Below are 13,210 nucleotides of genomic sequence, written 5' to 3' on the forward strand. Positions count from 1 at the left end.
TCCCACCTGTAATCCCAGCACTTTGAGGGGCCAAGGTTGGTGGATCACTTGAGGTCAGAAGCTTGTGACCAGCCTGACCAACATGGTGGTACCCCATCTCCACTAAAAACACAAAATTAGCGGGGCGTGGTGGTGCACGCCTGTAATCCAGCTACTTGGAAGGCTGAGGCAGGAAAATCGCTTGAACCCAGGAGGCGGAGGTTACAGTGAGCCAAGATCATGCCACTGCACTCCAGCAAGGGCAACAGAGCGAGGCTGTCTCTCAAAAACAAATAACAAAAAAAGAAACAGCTAGTGGGCCGGGCGCGGTGGCTCAAGCCTGTAATCCCAGCACTTTGGGAGGCCGAGACGGGCGGATCACGAGGTCAGGAGATCGAGACCATCCTGGCTAACACGGTGAAACCCCGTCTCTACTAAAAATACAAAAAACTAGCCGGGCGAGGTGGCGGGCGCCTGTGGTCCCAGCTACTCGGGAGGCTGAGGCAGGAGAATGGCGTGAACCCGGGAGGCGGAGCTTGCAGTGAGCTGAGATCCGGCCACTGCACTCCAGACCGGGCGACAGAGCAAGACTCCGTCTCAAAAAAAAAAAAAAAAAAAAAAAAAAAGAAACAGCTTATCAGGGAGACAATAAGGGAGGGGTGAGGACCATGGTCTGGGAAGCACATGGCCCGTTTAAAGAGGGCATCTCGAGTCAGGGTGATAATCTCTAAGATACACCAGAAATCTAGATGTTTCTGTAAACAAGAAAAAGGCAGTAGAGGGTGAGCACACAGACTCAGAGCCGGTAAGTCCCAGCTCTGCCACCTCCTCACTTGACCCTCTCTTATCTGTCAACTGGGGGTAGTAACAGCGCTTACTTCATGGGGCTTGATTATTAAGCAAGTTAACATATTTGGGCTCCTAGAACAATGCCACGTGCAGAGTCAGGACTGAGTAAATAATTTGCTAAAGCAATCTCTTAATGTTTTTGACGCTAGCAACTTAAAACACACGGCACCAAGGATGGACACGGATGTCCCGCTAGCCGGCTGTGGGACCTGGGTTTGCTCGCCCCCACAGAGTGGTTGAGGGCGTGAGCTTGGAGGTGGAAGCCCTGCTGACGTGGGGGACTCAGGCCCCTGGACTCAGATGCCTGGTGGGGATCATTGTATTATTAGGCTGGGGTCATTGTGAGGATGAGAGGAGTAACAGCTCCTGCTCCTGCTGCAGAGAAGCCCCCAGGTGGGGGTCACAGGAAGTGCAGATGGAGCTCAGATTCTTCGGTTAACTGTCACCCTCTTCCCTCCCCCATCACACACACCAGGCCCTGCCAGGACAAGGCAGCTCCTGGAAGCTCCACCAGGACCCACGTCCACCAGGTGCCAAAGCAGGCTGCTGCTGCTGCTCTCTCTCTGCCCACTGTGGACTCTCTGCACGGCTCCCTCCCAGCCATCTTCCCTGCCTGGCCTTGGTCTCTCTCTCTGTGTCTCCGTCACCTTCATACCTGTGCCATCTCTCTCGCTCTCTATCTCTATCAACTCTGCTGTGTGTCCCCCTGAGGAAAGTGGGGGCGCCTCCTCCTGAGCCCCCTGCCCAAGTTCCCTGCTGGGATGGGAGCCACTTCACCCCACACACACTCCCTGAAGCCCCTCCAGGACTCCAGCCTGGCTGTAGACACCCATCCTGGACTTTGGCCCTCCAGGCTCTGCTGGGGGAAGTGACCTGAGAGGCCCCTGCCTGGGCTCTAGGTGGGGACAGGGCAGACCCCTGGGCGGGGGAGTCTCTCTGGATGGGGGTTGAAGCACCCCGGAGAAACGGCTCCCCACAGGCACCCTCGCCACACCCCTGGGACTACGGGCACTTAGGGTACACCGGAGGCATGAAGTGTGGAGGGGGTTGGCCAACAGCCAAGCTCAAATCGGAGTTCACATATGAGAGGTCAATGTGGGCTCCTCTGAGCCACAGTGACCCCCTTCTCCCAACCCACCTGGTGACAGGCATCTCGAACCCTCGGCCGCCATGGACCCCCTGAGGCGCTCCCCCTCTCCCTGCCTGTCCTCGCGGCCCTCCAGCCCCAGCACCCCACCCTGCGAGATGCTTGGTCCTGTGGGCATCGAGGCTGTGCTGGACCAGCTGAAGATTAAGGCTATGAAGATGGGGTTTGAGTTCAACATCATGGTGGTGGGTGAGTGAGAGGTGGGGCCCACGGCAGGACAGACCCATGGTGCTACGCATGCCTGGGCGTGTGATCTTACCTTTGGCAGCCTGTCGCGCCTCCTCGTCTGCTAAGTGGGCCTGATAATAGCACCTCACAGGGATGTTGTCATTGAAAAATTTGAGAAATGCTGAGTCATCAAAAGACAAAAATCTGCCTGGAGCTGTGGCTTACACCTATCATCCAGGGTTTTGGGAGGCTGAGGCGGGTGGATCACTTGCGTTCAGGAGTTCGAGACTAGCAAAACCCCATGTCTACAAAAAGTACAAAAATGAAGCCGGGTGTGGTGGCTCAAGCCTGTAATTCCAGCACTTTGAAAGGCCAAGGCGGGAGGATCACTTGAGGTCAGGAGTTTGAGACCAGCCTGGCCAACATGGTGAAACCTCCTCTCTACTAAAAATACAAAACTTAGCGTGGTGGCAGGTGCCTGTACTTAGGAGCTACTTAGGAGGCTGAGGCAGGAGAATTGCTTGAACCTGGGAGGCGGAGGTTGTAGTGAGCCGAGATTGTGCCACTGCACTCCAGCCTGGGTGACAGAGCAAGACCGAAGCAGAAGGATCCCTTGAGGCCAGGAGTTCATGACCAGCCTCGGCAACACAGCAAGACCCCATCTCTACAAAAAAAGTTTAAAAATTAGCCAGGCATAGTGGCGTGCACCTGAATCCCAGCTACTTGGGAGGCTGAAGTGGGAGGATCATTTGAACCTGAGAGCGGAGGTTACAGTGAGCTGCAATCACTCCAACCTAGGTGACAGAATGAGACGCTGTCTTAACAATAAAAAAACAGTACAGAAATTAGCTGCGTGTGGTTGCCTGCGCCTGAGTCCCAGCTACTCTGGAAGCTGAGGTGCGAGGATCACTACAGCCTGGGAAGCTCGAGGCTGCAGTGAACTGGGATTGCATCACTGCACTCCAGCTTGGGTGACAGAATGGGACCCTGTCTCCAAAAATAAAAAAGTAAAGAGTTAGAGAAAAACTGCTTAAAATGCCCACCCTAACTGCTGTCATCCCGTTGGCACTCCCAGGGCAGAGCGGACTGGGCAAGTCCACGATGGTGAACACACTGTTCAAAGTGTGGAAGTCAAACCCACCGGGCTTGGGGGTGCCCCCACCCCAGACGCTGCAGCTGCATTCAGTGACCCATGGTGAGTGAGCCCCTGTTCACATGTCACCCCACCCTGCCCCCCACTATCCCACCAGGGTCCAATCTCTCCTGACTCCGCTGTCCCTCCGCAGTCATCGAGGAGAAGGGTGTGAAGCTGAAGCTGACAGTGACGGACACGCCCGGCTTCGGGGACCAGATCAACAATGACAACTGGTGGGTTCTTTTTTTTTTTTTTAAGAGAGTTTCACTCTTGTCACCCAGGCTGTAGTGCAAGGGCATGATCTCGGCTCACCGCAACTTCCGCCTCCTAGGTTCAAGTAATTCTCCAGCCTCAGCCTCCCGAAGTAGCTGGGATTACAGGTGCCCGCCACCACGCCCAGCTGATTTTTTTTGTATTTTTAGTTGAGATGGGGTTTCCCCATGTTGGGCAGGCTGGTCTGGAACTCTTGACCTCAGGTGATCCACTCGCCTCAGCCTCCCAAAGTGCTGGGATTACAGGCGTGAGCCACACGACTGTCCCCTCCTGTCCCTGCCCCTCCCCCTTCAACCTTTGGGAAGCATCCCAGACCTGGAACGGCCAGGTATGTGATTTTTTTTTTTTTTTTTTTTTGGAGACAGAATCTCGCTCTTGCCGCCCAGGCCAGAGTGCATTGACACAATCTCGGCTCACTGCAACCTCCGCCCCCTGGGTTCAAGCGATTTCCAGCTACTTTTTTTTTTTTTTTTTTTGAGACGGAGTCTCACTCTGTCGCCCAGGCTGGGATGCAGTGGCCGGATCTCAGCTCACTGCAAGCTCCGCCTCCTGGGTTTACGCCATTCTCCTGCCTCAGCCTCCCGAGTAGCTGGGACTACAGGCGCCTGCCATGTCGCCCGGCTAGTTTTTTGTATTTTTAGTAGAGACGGGGTTTCACCGTGTTAGCCAGGATGGCCTCTATCTCCTGATCTCGTGATCCACCCGTCTCGGCCTCCCAAAGTGCTGGGATTACAGGCTTGAGCCATCACGCCTGGCCTTTTTTTTTTTTTGTTTAAAGACAGAGTCTGGTTCTTGTTGCCCAGCTCAGAGTACAGTGGCACAATCTCTGCTCACTGCACCCTCCACTTTCTAGAGTTCAAGTGATTCTCCTGCCTCAGCCCCCCAAGTAACTGGGATTACAGGCATCCTCCAACATGCTCGGCTACTTTTTTGTATTTATTTAGTAGAGACGGGGTTTCACCGTGTTGGCCAGGCTGGTCTCAAACTTCTGACCCCAGGTGATCTGCCCATCTTGGCCTCCCAAAGTGCTGGAATTACAGGTTTAAGCCACCATGCCCGGCCCAATTTTTGTAATTTTAGTAGAGACGGGGATTTCCCCATGTTGACCAGGCTGGTCTCTAGCTCCTGACCTCAGGTGATTCACTTGCCTCAGCCTCCCAAAGCGCTGGGATTACACGCATGAGCCACCGCACCCGGCCCTGGTTTCATTTTTATTTATTTAGAGACAGTGTCTCACTCTGTTTCCCAGGCTGGAGTGCAGTGGTGAGATCATGGCTCACTGCAGCCTCGACCTCCCCGAGCTCAAGGACCCTCCTGCTTCAGTCTCCTGAGCAGCTGGGACCACAGGCACGTGCCACCTCACCCAGCTAATTTTTGTAGTTTTTATAGAGTTTGCATTTCCCTATATTGCCCAGGCTAGTCTCGAATTCCTGGGCTCAAGCGATCCTCCTGCCTCTGCCTCCCAAAGTGCTGAGATTACAGGCATGAGCCATTGGGCCTGGCCTGACACCTGTTTTTAAAAGGATCTGAGACCGGGTGCCGTGGCTTATGCCTGTAATCCCAGCTCTTTGGGAGGCTGAGGCGGGTGGATTACGAGGTCAGAAGATCGAGACCATCTGGCTAACATGGTGAAACCCCGTCTCTACTAAAAATACAAAAAAAAAAAAGTAGCCGGGTGTAGTGGGGGCGCCTGTAGTCCCAGCTACTCGGGAGGCTGAGGCAGGAGAATAGCATGAACCCGGGAGGTGGAGCTTGCAGTGAGCCGAGATCTGGCCACTGCACTCCAGCCTAGGCGACAGAGAAAGACTCCGTCTCAAAAAAAAAAAAAAAGGATCTGTTTGGCTACTTACAGTATTGACAATACCCAAGAGGGGAAGGGACTCGAGGAGGGGGGAGACCCCTGCAACCATCAGGTGCGAGTCCTTCGTGGTTTGGGCCCAGGTGTGGCCCTTTACCGCAGTTAATGCTCACCCCTCCCTTACTTGCACCATAGGTGCTGCTGTTGTCTCTATTTTACAGACAGTGAAGCCAAGAATGTCAGGAGGTCTCTCTGTGTCTCTCTGATGATGCAGGGAAGTGGGGGAAAGTAACGGGGTGACCCAGAGGTCCTGGGCAAACCGGGACGATTCATCATCCCAAGGGAGGACCACCCAGAGGACACAGCAGAGAGGGGTGGGGCTCTCCGGGCACAGCACAGTTCTGAGGGAAGGGTCCACCTCCCGACTCAGCTGGGACCCCATCCTGGGCTATATCAACGAGCAATACGAGCAGTACCTGCAGGAGGAGCTCCTCATCACCCGGCAGCGCCACATCCCAGACACCCGCGTGCACTGCTGCGTGTACTTTGTACCACCCACTGGGCACTGGTGAGGGGGCTGCACCTGCAAGGCGAGGACCACCTGCATGGGGCAGGGAGGAGGAGGAGGGGTCCCCGACGTGGGCTGTTGGCTGCCCCCACCCCCCTGCCCTGCTGCTGTCATTCATACACTCACCACCACCACCACTTCCATCACTGCCCTGCCCCGCAGCCTGCGGCCCCTGGACATTGAGTTCCTGCAGCGGCTGTGCCAGACTGTGAACGTGGTGCCCGTGATTGCCCGGGCCGACAGCCTGACCATGGAGGAGCGAGAGGCCTTTAGGCGCAGGGTGATCTGGGTGCCTGGGGCAGGGCTGGGGTCAGCCGGGTAGAGGGCAGAGTGGGCAGGGTGGGCTGAGGTCACCTGTGCGGGTTCTCCAGATCCAGCAGAACCTGAGGACCCACTGCATCAACGTTTACCCCCAGATGTGCTTTGACGAGGACATCAATGACAGAATCCTCAACAGCAAGTTACGGGTGAGAGGCTGTGGGGCTGGAGGCGGGCGAGGTGATTTCCTTTCCACACATCCTTTCCACCCAAAGATTCATCTTTCTCTGCATCTCAGGGAAACGTGTACATATTCCTAGCAGATATGACTGTCCACGCATCCACAAGCTCAAGGTGAGCAAGAAGTAACAGCTCACACTAACCACCCACAGAATCAGAGAACATGTCTACGAATCACATACTCAACAAGGAGCTTGTATCCTGAATGTATAAAGAACCCTGGGCCCGGCGCAGTGGTCACGCCTGTCATCTCAGAACTGTGGGAGGCCAAGGCAGGCAGATCGCTGGAGGTCAGGAGTTGGAGACCAGCCTGGCCAACGTGGTGAAACCCCATCTCTGCCAAAAATACAAAACATTCTCTGAGTGTGGTGGTGCGTGCCTTTAGTCCCAGCTACTCAGGAGGCTGAGGCAGGAGAATTGCTTGAACCTGGGAGGCAGAGGTTGCAGTGAGTGAGCCAAGATTGCGCCACCGCACTCCAGCCTGGGTGACAGAGTGAGACTCCGTCTCAAACAAACAAACAAACAGACAACAACAACAATAAAAAAACTCTCACAGCTCAACAATAAAAGAGGCCCCAGTATGGTTGCAATCCCAGCACTTTGGGAGGCCAAGGCGGGAGGATTCCTTGAGCCTAGGAGTTCAAGACTAGCTTGCGCAACACGGCAAAACCCCATCTCAACACAAAAATTATCTTGGCATGGTGGCATGTGCCTATAGTCCCAGCTACTCAGGAGGCTGAGGTGGGAGGATCACTTGAGCCCAGGAAGTGGAGGCTGCAGTGAGATGTGATCACGCCACTGTGCTCCAGCCTGGGTGACACAGTGAGAACCAGGTTTAAAAAAAAAAAAAAAAAAGGCAATAAAATATAACTCAAGGTGGGGTGTGGTGGCGCACACCTGTAATCCCAGCACTTTCGAAGGCCGAGGCTGGTGGATCACCTGAGGTTGGGAGTTTGAGACCAGCCTGACCAACATGAAGAAACCCTGTCTCTACTACAAATACAAAAAAATTAGCTGGGCATAGTGGCACATGCCTGTAATCCCAGCTACCCAGGAGGCTGAGGCAGGAGAAAGGCTTGAATCCGGGAGGTGGAGCTTGCAGTGAGCTGACATGGCGCAACAGCACTCCAGCCTGGGCAAGAAGAGTGAAACTCCGTCTCAAAAAAAAAAAAAGCATTGGCCTGGCGAGGTGGCTCACACACCTGTAATCCCTGCACTTTGGGAGGCTGAGGCGGGTGGATCACCTGAGGTCAGGAGTTTGAGACCAGCCTGGCCAACATAACAAAACCACATCTTTACTAAAAATAGAAAAAATTAAGCCCGGCGTGGTGGCTCAAGCCTGTAATCCCAGCACTTTGGGAGGCCGAGGCGGGCGGATCACGAGGCCAGGAGATCGAGACCATCCTGGCTAACACGGTGAAACCCCGTCTCTACTAAAAATACAAAAAATTAGCCGGGTGTGGTGGCAGGCGCCTGTAGTCCCAGCTACTCAGGAGGCTGAGGCAGGAGAATGGTGTGAACCCGGGAGGTGGAGCTTGTGGTGAGCCGAGATCACCCCAGTGCACTCCAGCCTGGGCAACAGAGAGTCCGTCTCAAAAAAAAAAAAAAAATTAGCCAGGCGTGGTGGTGGGTGCCTGTAAGCCTAGCTACTCAGAAGGCTGAGGCAGGAGAATTCCTCCTGAGGCAGGAGGATTCCTTGAGCCTAGGAGTTCGAGACCAGCTTGGGCAACATGGCAAAACCCCATCTCAACAAAAAAACACAAACCTGGAGGTGGAGGTTACAGTGAGCCGAGATCGCACCACTGCACACCCCAGCCTGGGCAACAAGAGCAAAACTCTGGCTTAAAACAAGAACAACAACAACAACAACAACAAAAAGGTGCCGTGGAAGATGTGGAGGAACTGAAAGCCTCACCTACTGCTGGAGGGAAAGTAAAATGGCTCAGCCACTTTGGAAAACAGTCTGGTGGTTCCTCAAATGCTTAAACATCCAGTTACTATATGACCCAGCAACTGAACTCCTACGTATATACCCAAAACAAACAAAAATGTACACTCACAGAAAAATGTGTACATGAATGTTCACAGTAGCGTTATTTATTTTAGCCTAAAAGTGGAAGCAACCCAAATATGCATCAACAGATGAGTGGGGAAATGCAATGTGGCCTATCCCCTACCATGGACTAGCCCTTACCCATGAAAAGGAATGAAGTTCACCTTTTAAAAGTGTACAGTTCAAGGCTGGGTACGGTGGCTCATGCCTGTAATCCTAGCACTTTGGGAGGCTGAGGTGGGCGGATCATTTGCGGCCAGGGGTTTGAGACCAGCCTGGCCAACAGGGTGAAACTGTCTCTACTAAAAATGCAAAACTAGCCAGGTGTGTGGTGGTGCGCACCTGTAATCCCAGCTACTGGGGAGGCTGAGGCAGGAGAATTGCTTGAACCTGGGAGGTGAAGGTTGCACTGAGCAGAGATTGCAACACTGCACTCCAGCCTGGGCAAGGGAGTGAGACCCTGTCTCAAAAAAAAAAAAAAAAAAAAAATGTTTCTCAGACAAAAAGAATTCAGATACAAAAGGTCACGTATTATGGGATTCCATTTATATGAAATGTCTAGAATAGGCGCAGGCAAATCCATACAGACAGAAAGTAGATTAGTGGTAGTCAGCGGCTGTGGGGAAGAGAGAAATGGGAAGTGATTGCTAAAAGGTATGGGGTTTTTTTGGGAGGTGTGATGAAAAGGTTGTGAAATTAGATTGCGATGATGGTTGCATAACCCTGGTCAAATACTAAAAACCACTGTACTGTACAATTTTTTTTATTATTATTTTGAGATACAGTCTTGCTCTGTCACCCAGGCTGGAGTACAGTGGCATGATCTCAGCTCACTGCAACCTCCACCTCCTGGGTTCAAGGGCTTCTCCTGCCTCAGCCTCCTGAGTAGCTGGGACTACAGGCGCACACCACCATGCCTGGCTATTTTTTATTTTATTTTATTTTGTATTTTTAGTAGAGATGGGTTTTACCATGTTGGCCAGGATGATCTCCATCTCCTGACCTTGTGATTCACCTATCTCGGCCTCCCGAAGTGCTGGGATTATAGGCGTGAGCCACCATGCCTGGCTGAGACAGGGTCTTGTTCTGTGACCCAGGCAGGAGTACAGTGGCACAATCTTGGCTCACAGCGACCTCTGCTTGAACGTGGGTTCAAGTGATTCTCCCACCTCAGCCTCCTGAATAGCTGGGATTACAGGTATGTGCCATCACACCCGGCTACTTTTTTATTTTTAGTAGAGATGGAGTTTCACTATGTTGACCAGGCTGGTCTCGAACTCCTGACCTCAGGTGATCTGCCTGCCTCGGCCTCCCAAAATGCTGGGATTACAGGTGTGAGCCACCATGCCCAATATTGTCAACATCACCATTATTCCCCATCACAGATGAACTCAGAAATAAAAACAAACCCATATATGTCACTTAGGAGTTTACGAGTTTGAATTTCTGCTCTGGCCATGAGCAAGTAAACAACTGGAGTTTACAATAGGGTTCAACAACCTTTTCTGCAAAGGGCCAGGTAGTGCATGTTTCAGACTTTGCAGGCCATAGGGTCTCTGTTGCGATGATTCAACTCTGATGTCCTGGTTGAAAAGCAGCCATAGACAAAAGTGACTCACAGGCTTGACTGTGTGCCAATAAAACTTTATATATAAGAAATCAGATGGGCGGGGTGTGGTGGCTCCCTCCTGTAATCCCAGCACTTTGGAAGGCAGAGGGAGGATCACTTGAGACCAGGAGTTAGAGACAAGCCTGGGAAACACAGAGAACTCATCTCTACTAAAAATGTTTAAAAAGTAGCCAGGCATGGTGGTGCACACCTATGGTCCTCACTCTTCAGGGGACTGAGGCGGGGGGTATCACTTGAGCCCAGGAGGTCAAGGCTGCAGTGAGCTATGATTACGCTCAACTGATCTTTTAGTTTTCACAGAGATGGGGTTTCACCATGTTGCCCAGGCTGGTCTCAAACTCTTGGGGCTCAAGTGATCCTCCCACCTCCCACCTAAAAGTGCTGAAATTACAGGCAAGAGCTACCTCACCGGCCAGAGGCACCGATTAGACTTTATGTCTTTGAACTTGGGGATTCTGTGCGCTTTTTTTTTTTTTTTTTTTTTTTTGAGACGCAGTCTGGCTCTGTCGCCCAGGCTAGAGTGCGGTGGCCGGATCTCAGCTCACTGCAAGCTCCGCCTCCCAGGTTCACGCCATCCGCCTCCCAGGTTCACGCCATTCTCCTGCCTCACCTCCCAAGTAGCTGGGACTACAGGCGCCCGCCTCGTCGCCCAGCTAGTTTTTTGTATTCTTTAGTAGAGACGGGGTTTCACCGTATTAGCCAGGATGGTCTCGATCTCCTGACCTTTTGATCCGCCCGTCTCGGCCTCCCAAAGTGCTGGGATTACAGGCTTGAGCCACCGCGCCCAGCCTCTGTGCACTTTCTACCATGTTCCCTCCCCGAAGAGGACAGGGCTCCTCTCTCCTGCCTGGGTGCCTTGACTTCTCTTCTCCCCAGTGAAGTCAATCCTCCCGTCTCCGTCTCTTCTCCTCTCCCAGGAACGAATCCCTTTTGCTGTGGTAGGGGCTGACCAAGAGCACCTGGTGAACGGGAGGTGTGTCCTGGGCCGGAAGACCAACTGGGGCATCATTGAAGGTCGGTGCAGGGCCCCTGGGTAGGATGCTGGTGGGGACAGGTTGGAAGCCAGAGCAGCCCTGTGCCTTAGACATCCTTAGCACCCACCACAGGGCACAGAAAGGGAAGCCTATTGGACAAAGAGGCCTGGGGAATGGTCCCTCTTTCCAGCTGGGAGGCCGTGGGCAAGTTTCCGGACCCTCTGAGCCTCAGTTTCCTCACAGTAAAGTGGGCATCACAGTGGCATCAACTTCCTAGGGTGCTGGAGCCGGGAGAACCACCATTTGGCACAATGCCCAATACCCAAGGCTGCCCCAGTGGCCCCAGTGGCTGGCCGGAAATTACAATGGGCCTACTGTGTATCGGGCACTGCTACGTGCAGTTACCATGGTGCATGGTAAAGGGAGGACTGACAGGGTCCCTGTCCCCATAGAGCTGACGGGACAAGGACAGGTGGGGGAGGCACAGTGAAGGCGATTGTTCGGGGAGGGAGGGGAGACTGCCTTAGGGATCGAGGGAAAGTGAGACAGGAGGGCCCGCCAGGACCTAGCCCCTGAGTATTATTATAATTATTAGAAATGTTCTATACTCTCTCTGTATATATTTTTGAGACAGAGTTTTGCTCTGTCGCCCAGGCTAGAGTGCAGTGGAGCGATCTTGGCTCACTGCAACATCCGCCTCTCAGGTTCAAGCGATTCTCCTGCCTCATCCTCCCAAGTAGCTGTGACTACAGATTATGCCATCACACCTGGCTAATTTTTGTATTTTAGTAGAGACGGGGTTTCACCATGTTGTCCAGGCTGGTCTCAAACTCCTGACCTCAGGTGATCCACCCACCTCGGCCTCCCAAAGTGCTGGGATTATAGGTGTGAGCCACCACACCTGGCTAGAAATATACTATACTATTACCTATGATATGGCATACAGTCATTCCATGCTATCTGCAGGGGGTGGTTCCAGGACCCCCAGGGATACCAAAGTTGGTGGATGCTCAAGTCCCGCAGTGGGCACCCATGGATACAGAGGCCGAATGTTCATATAACACAATAGTGATTGGTGGATTCATTCATTCTACAGCTACTTGTAGGAGCTGCCTGTACCAGGCACTGGGGACACAGCAGTGGATGAATGAATGAATGAATGAATGAACCAACAAAGGGAAGGCAGGATAGGATAAAGAGAAATGTGGGAAAAGGGCTAAGGAAAATGGTGTCAGGTGGTGCATACCCTAGTCGCTTACTGATTGCTCACTAAGCAGAGCCCACACTGAGTCCCATATCTTGCAGTGGAGAACATGGCGCACTGTGAATTTCCTCTCCTGAGAGACCTGCTCATCCGGTGAGGGTGTGGGGAGCCCAGGGCTAGGGGGCTGGCGAGGGGCCCTGGGGATACCACCATCGGAGCTAACCATCACTGGTCCCCCAGCTCCCACCTCCAAGACCTGAAGGACATAACCCACAATGTCCACTACGAGAACTACCGTGTCATCAGACTCAATGAAAGCCACCTGCTGCCCCGTGGGCCCGGCTGGGTGAACCTGGCCCCGGCCTCCCCGGGACAGCTGACCACCCCCCGGCCCTTCAACGTCTGCAGGGGGGCCCATGATGACTCTGACGATGAGTTCTGACCACCGGCTGATCCCACGGCTGCTGCACTTCCCGAGTCCCCAGCAGCTCTCAACACACATCTGTGTACCAGAGCATCTACTACATGTGAGCCTTGCTTTTTATGAAAAGCTGTGCTTTGAAAACAAAAGGCATTTTGTAAATGACTTCTTTGAGTTATCCACAAATAAAAAGACTGGGTCTCACTCTGTTGTCCAGGCTGGAGTACAGTAGCGCGATCATGACTTACTGCAGCCTCAAATTCCTGGGCTCAAGCGATCCTCCTGCCTCAGCCTCTTGAGTAGCCAAGACTACAGGCATGACACTACCTTGGTGGGCTGATTTTTTTTTTTTTTTTTTGAGACGGAGTGTCGCTCTGTCACCCGGGCTGGAGTGCAGTGGCCGGATCTCAGCTCACTGCAAGCTCCACCTCCCGGGTTTATGCCATTTTCCTGCCTCAGCCTCCTGAGTAGCTGGGACTACAGGTACCCGCCACCTCGCCCGGCTAGTTTTTT

General features: G+C 53.2%; 1 protein-coding gene across 3 annotated transcripts; it reads left to right on the forward strand.

The window, feature by feature from the left end:
- The first annotated feature begins 1,136 nt into the window (after positions 1-1,136).
- Positions 1,137-12,876, forward strand: SEPTIN12 (septin 12). Of its 3 annotated transcripts, none has more exons than XM_033235841.1 (10): positions 1,137-1,358; positions 1,977-2,164; positions 3,219-3,338; positions 3,430-3,511; positions 5,780-5,917; positions 6,080-6,197; positions 6,289-6,384; positions 11,016-11,112; positions 12,378-12,429; positions 12,517-12,846. In XM_033235841.1, the coding sequence occupies exons 2-10, from the start codon at positions 1,999-2,001 to the stop codon at positions 12,716-12,718; spliced, it is 1,071 nt and encodes a 356-aa protein (XP_033091732.1). In that variant the 5' UTR covers positions 1,137-1,358; positions 1,977-1,998; the 3' UTR covers positions 12,719-12,846. The 3 variants fall into 3 exon arrangements, with proteins under 3 accessions (XP_033091732.1, XP_033091734.1, XP_033091733.1); XM_033235843.1 differs by having other exon boundaries at positions 1,246-1,358; positions 12,350-12,429; positions 12,517-12,876; XM_033235842.1 differs by having other exon boundaries at positions 1,246-1,358; positions 6,334-6,384.
- Positions 12,877-13,210: the final 334 nt, after the last annotated feature.

The sequence above is a fragment of the Trachypithecus francoisi genome, unplaced genomic scaffold (assembly GCF_009764315.1).
Source record: "Trachypithecus francoisi isolate TF-2019V2 unplaced genomic scaffold, Tfra_2.0 Lachesis_group15, whole genome shotgun sequence".
Lineage (NCBI taxonomy): Eukaryota > Metazoa > Chordata > Mammalia > Primates > Cercopithecidae > Trachypithecus > Trachypithecus francoisi.

Excerpts from the sequence above, each read along its gene's own strand:
- SEPTIN12 (XM_033235841.1), top strand. The coding sequence starts at position 1,999 with ATGGACCCCCTGAGGCGCTCCCCCTCTCCCTGCCTGTCCTCGCGGCCC. Across the intron at positions 11,113-12,377 it reads CAACTGGGGCATCATTGAAG|TGGAGAACATGGCGCACTGT; the intron begins GTCGGTGCAGGG and ends CATATCTTGCAG. Across the intron at positions 12,430-12,516 it reads CTGAGAGACCTGCTCATCCG|CTCCCACCTCCAAGACCTGA; the intron begins GTGAGGGTGTGG and ends CTGGTCCCCCAG.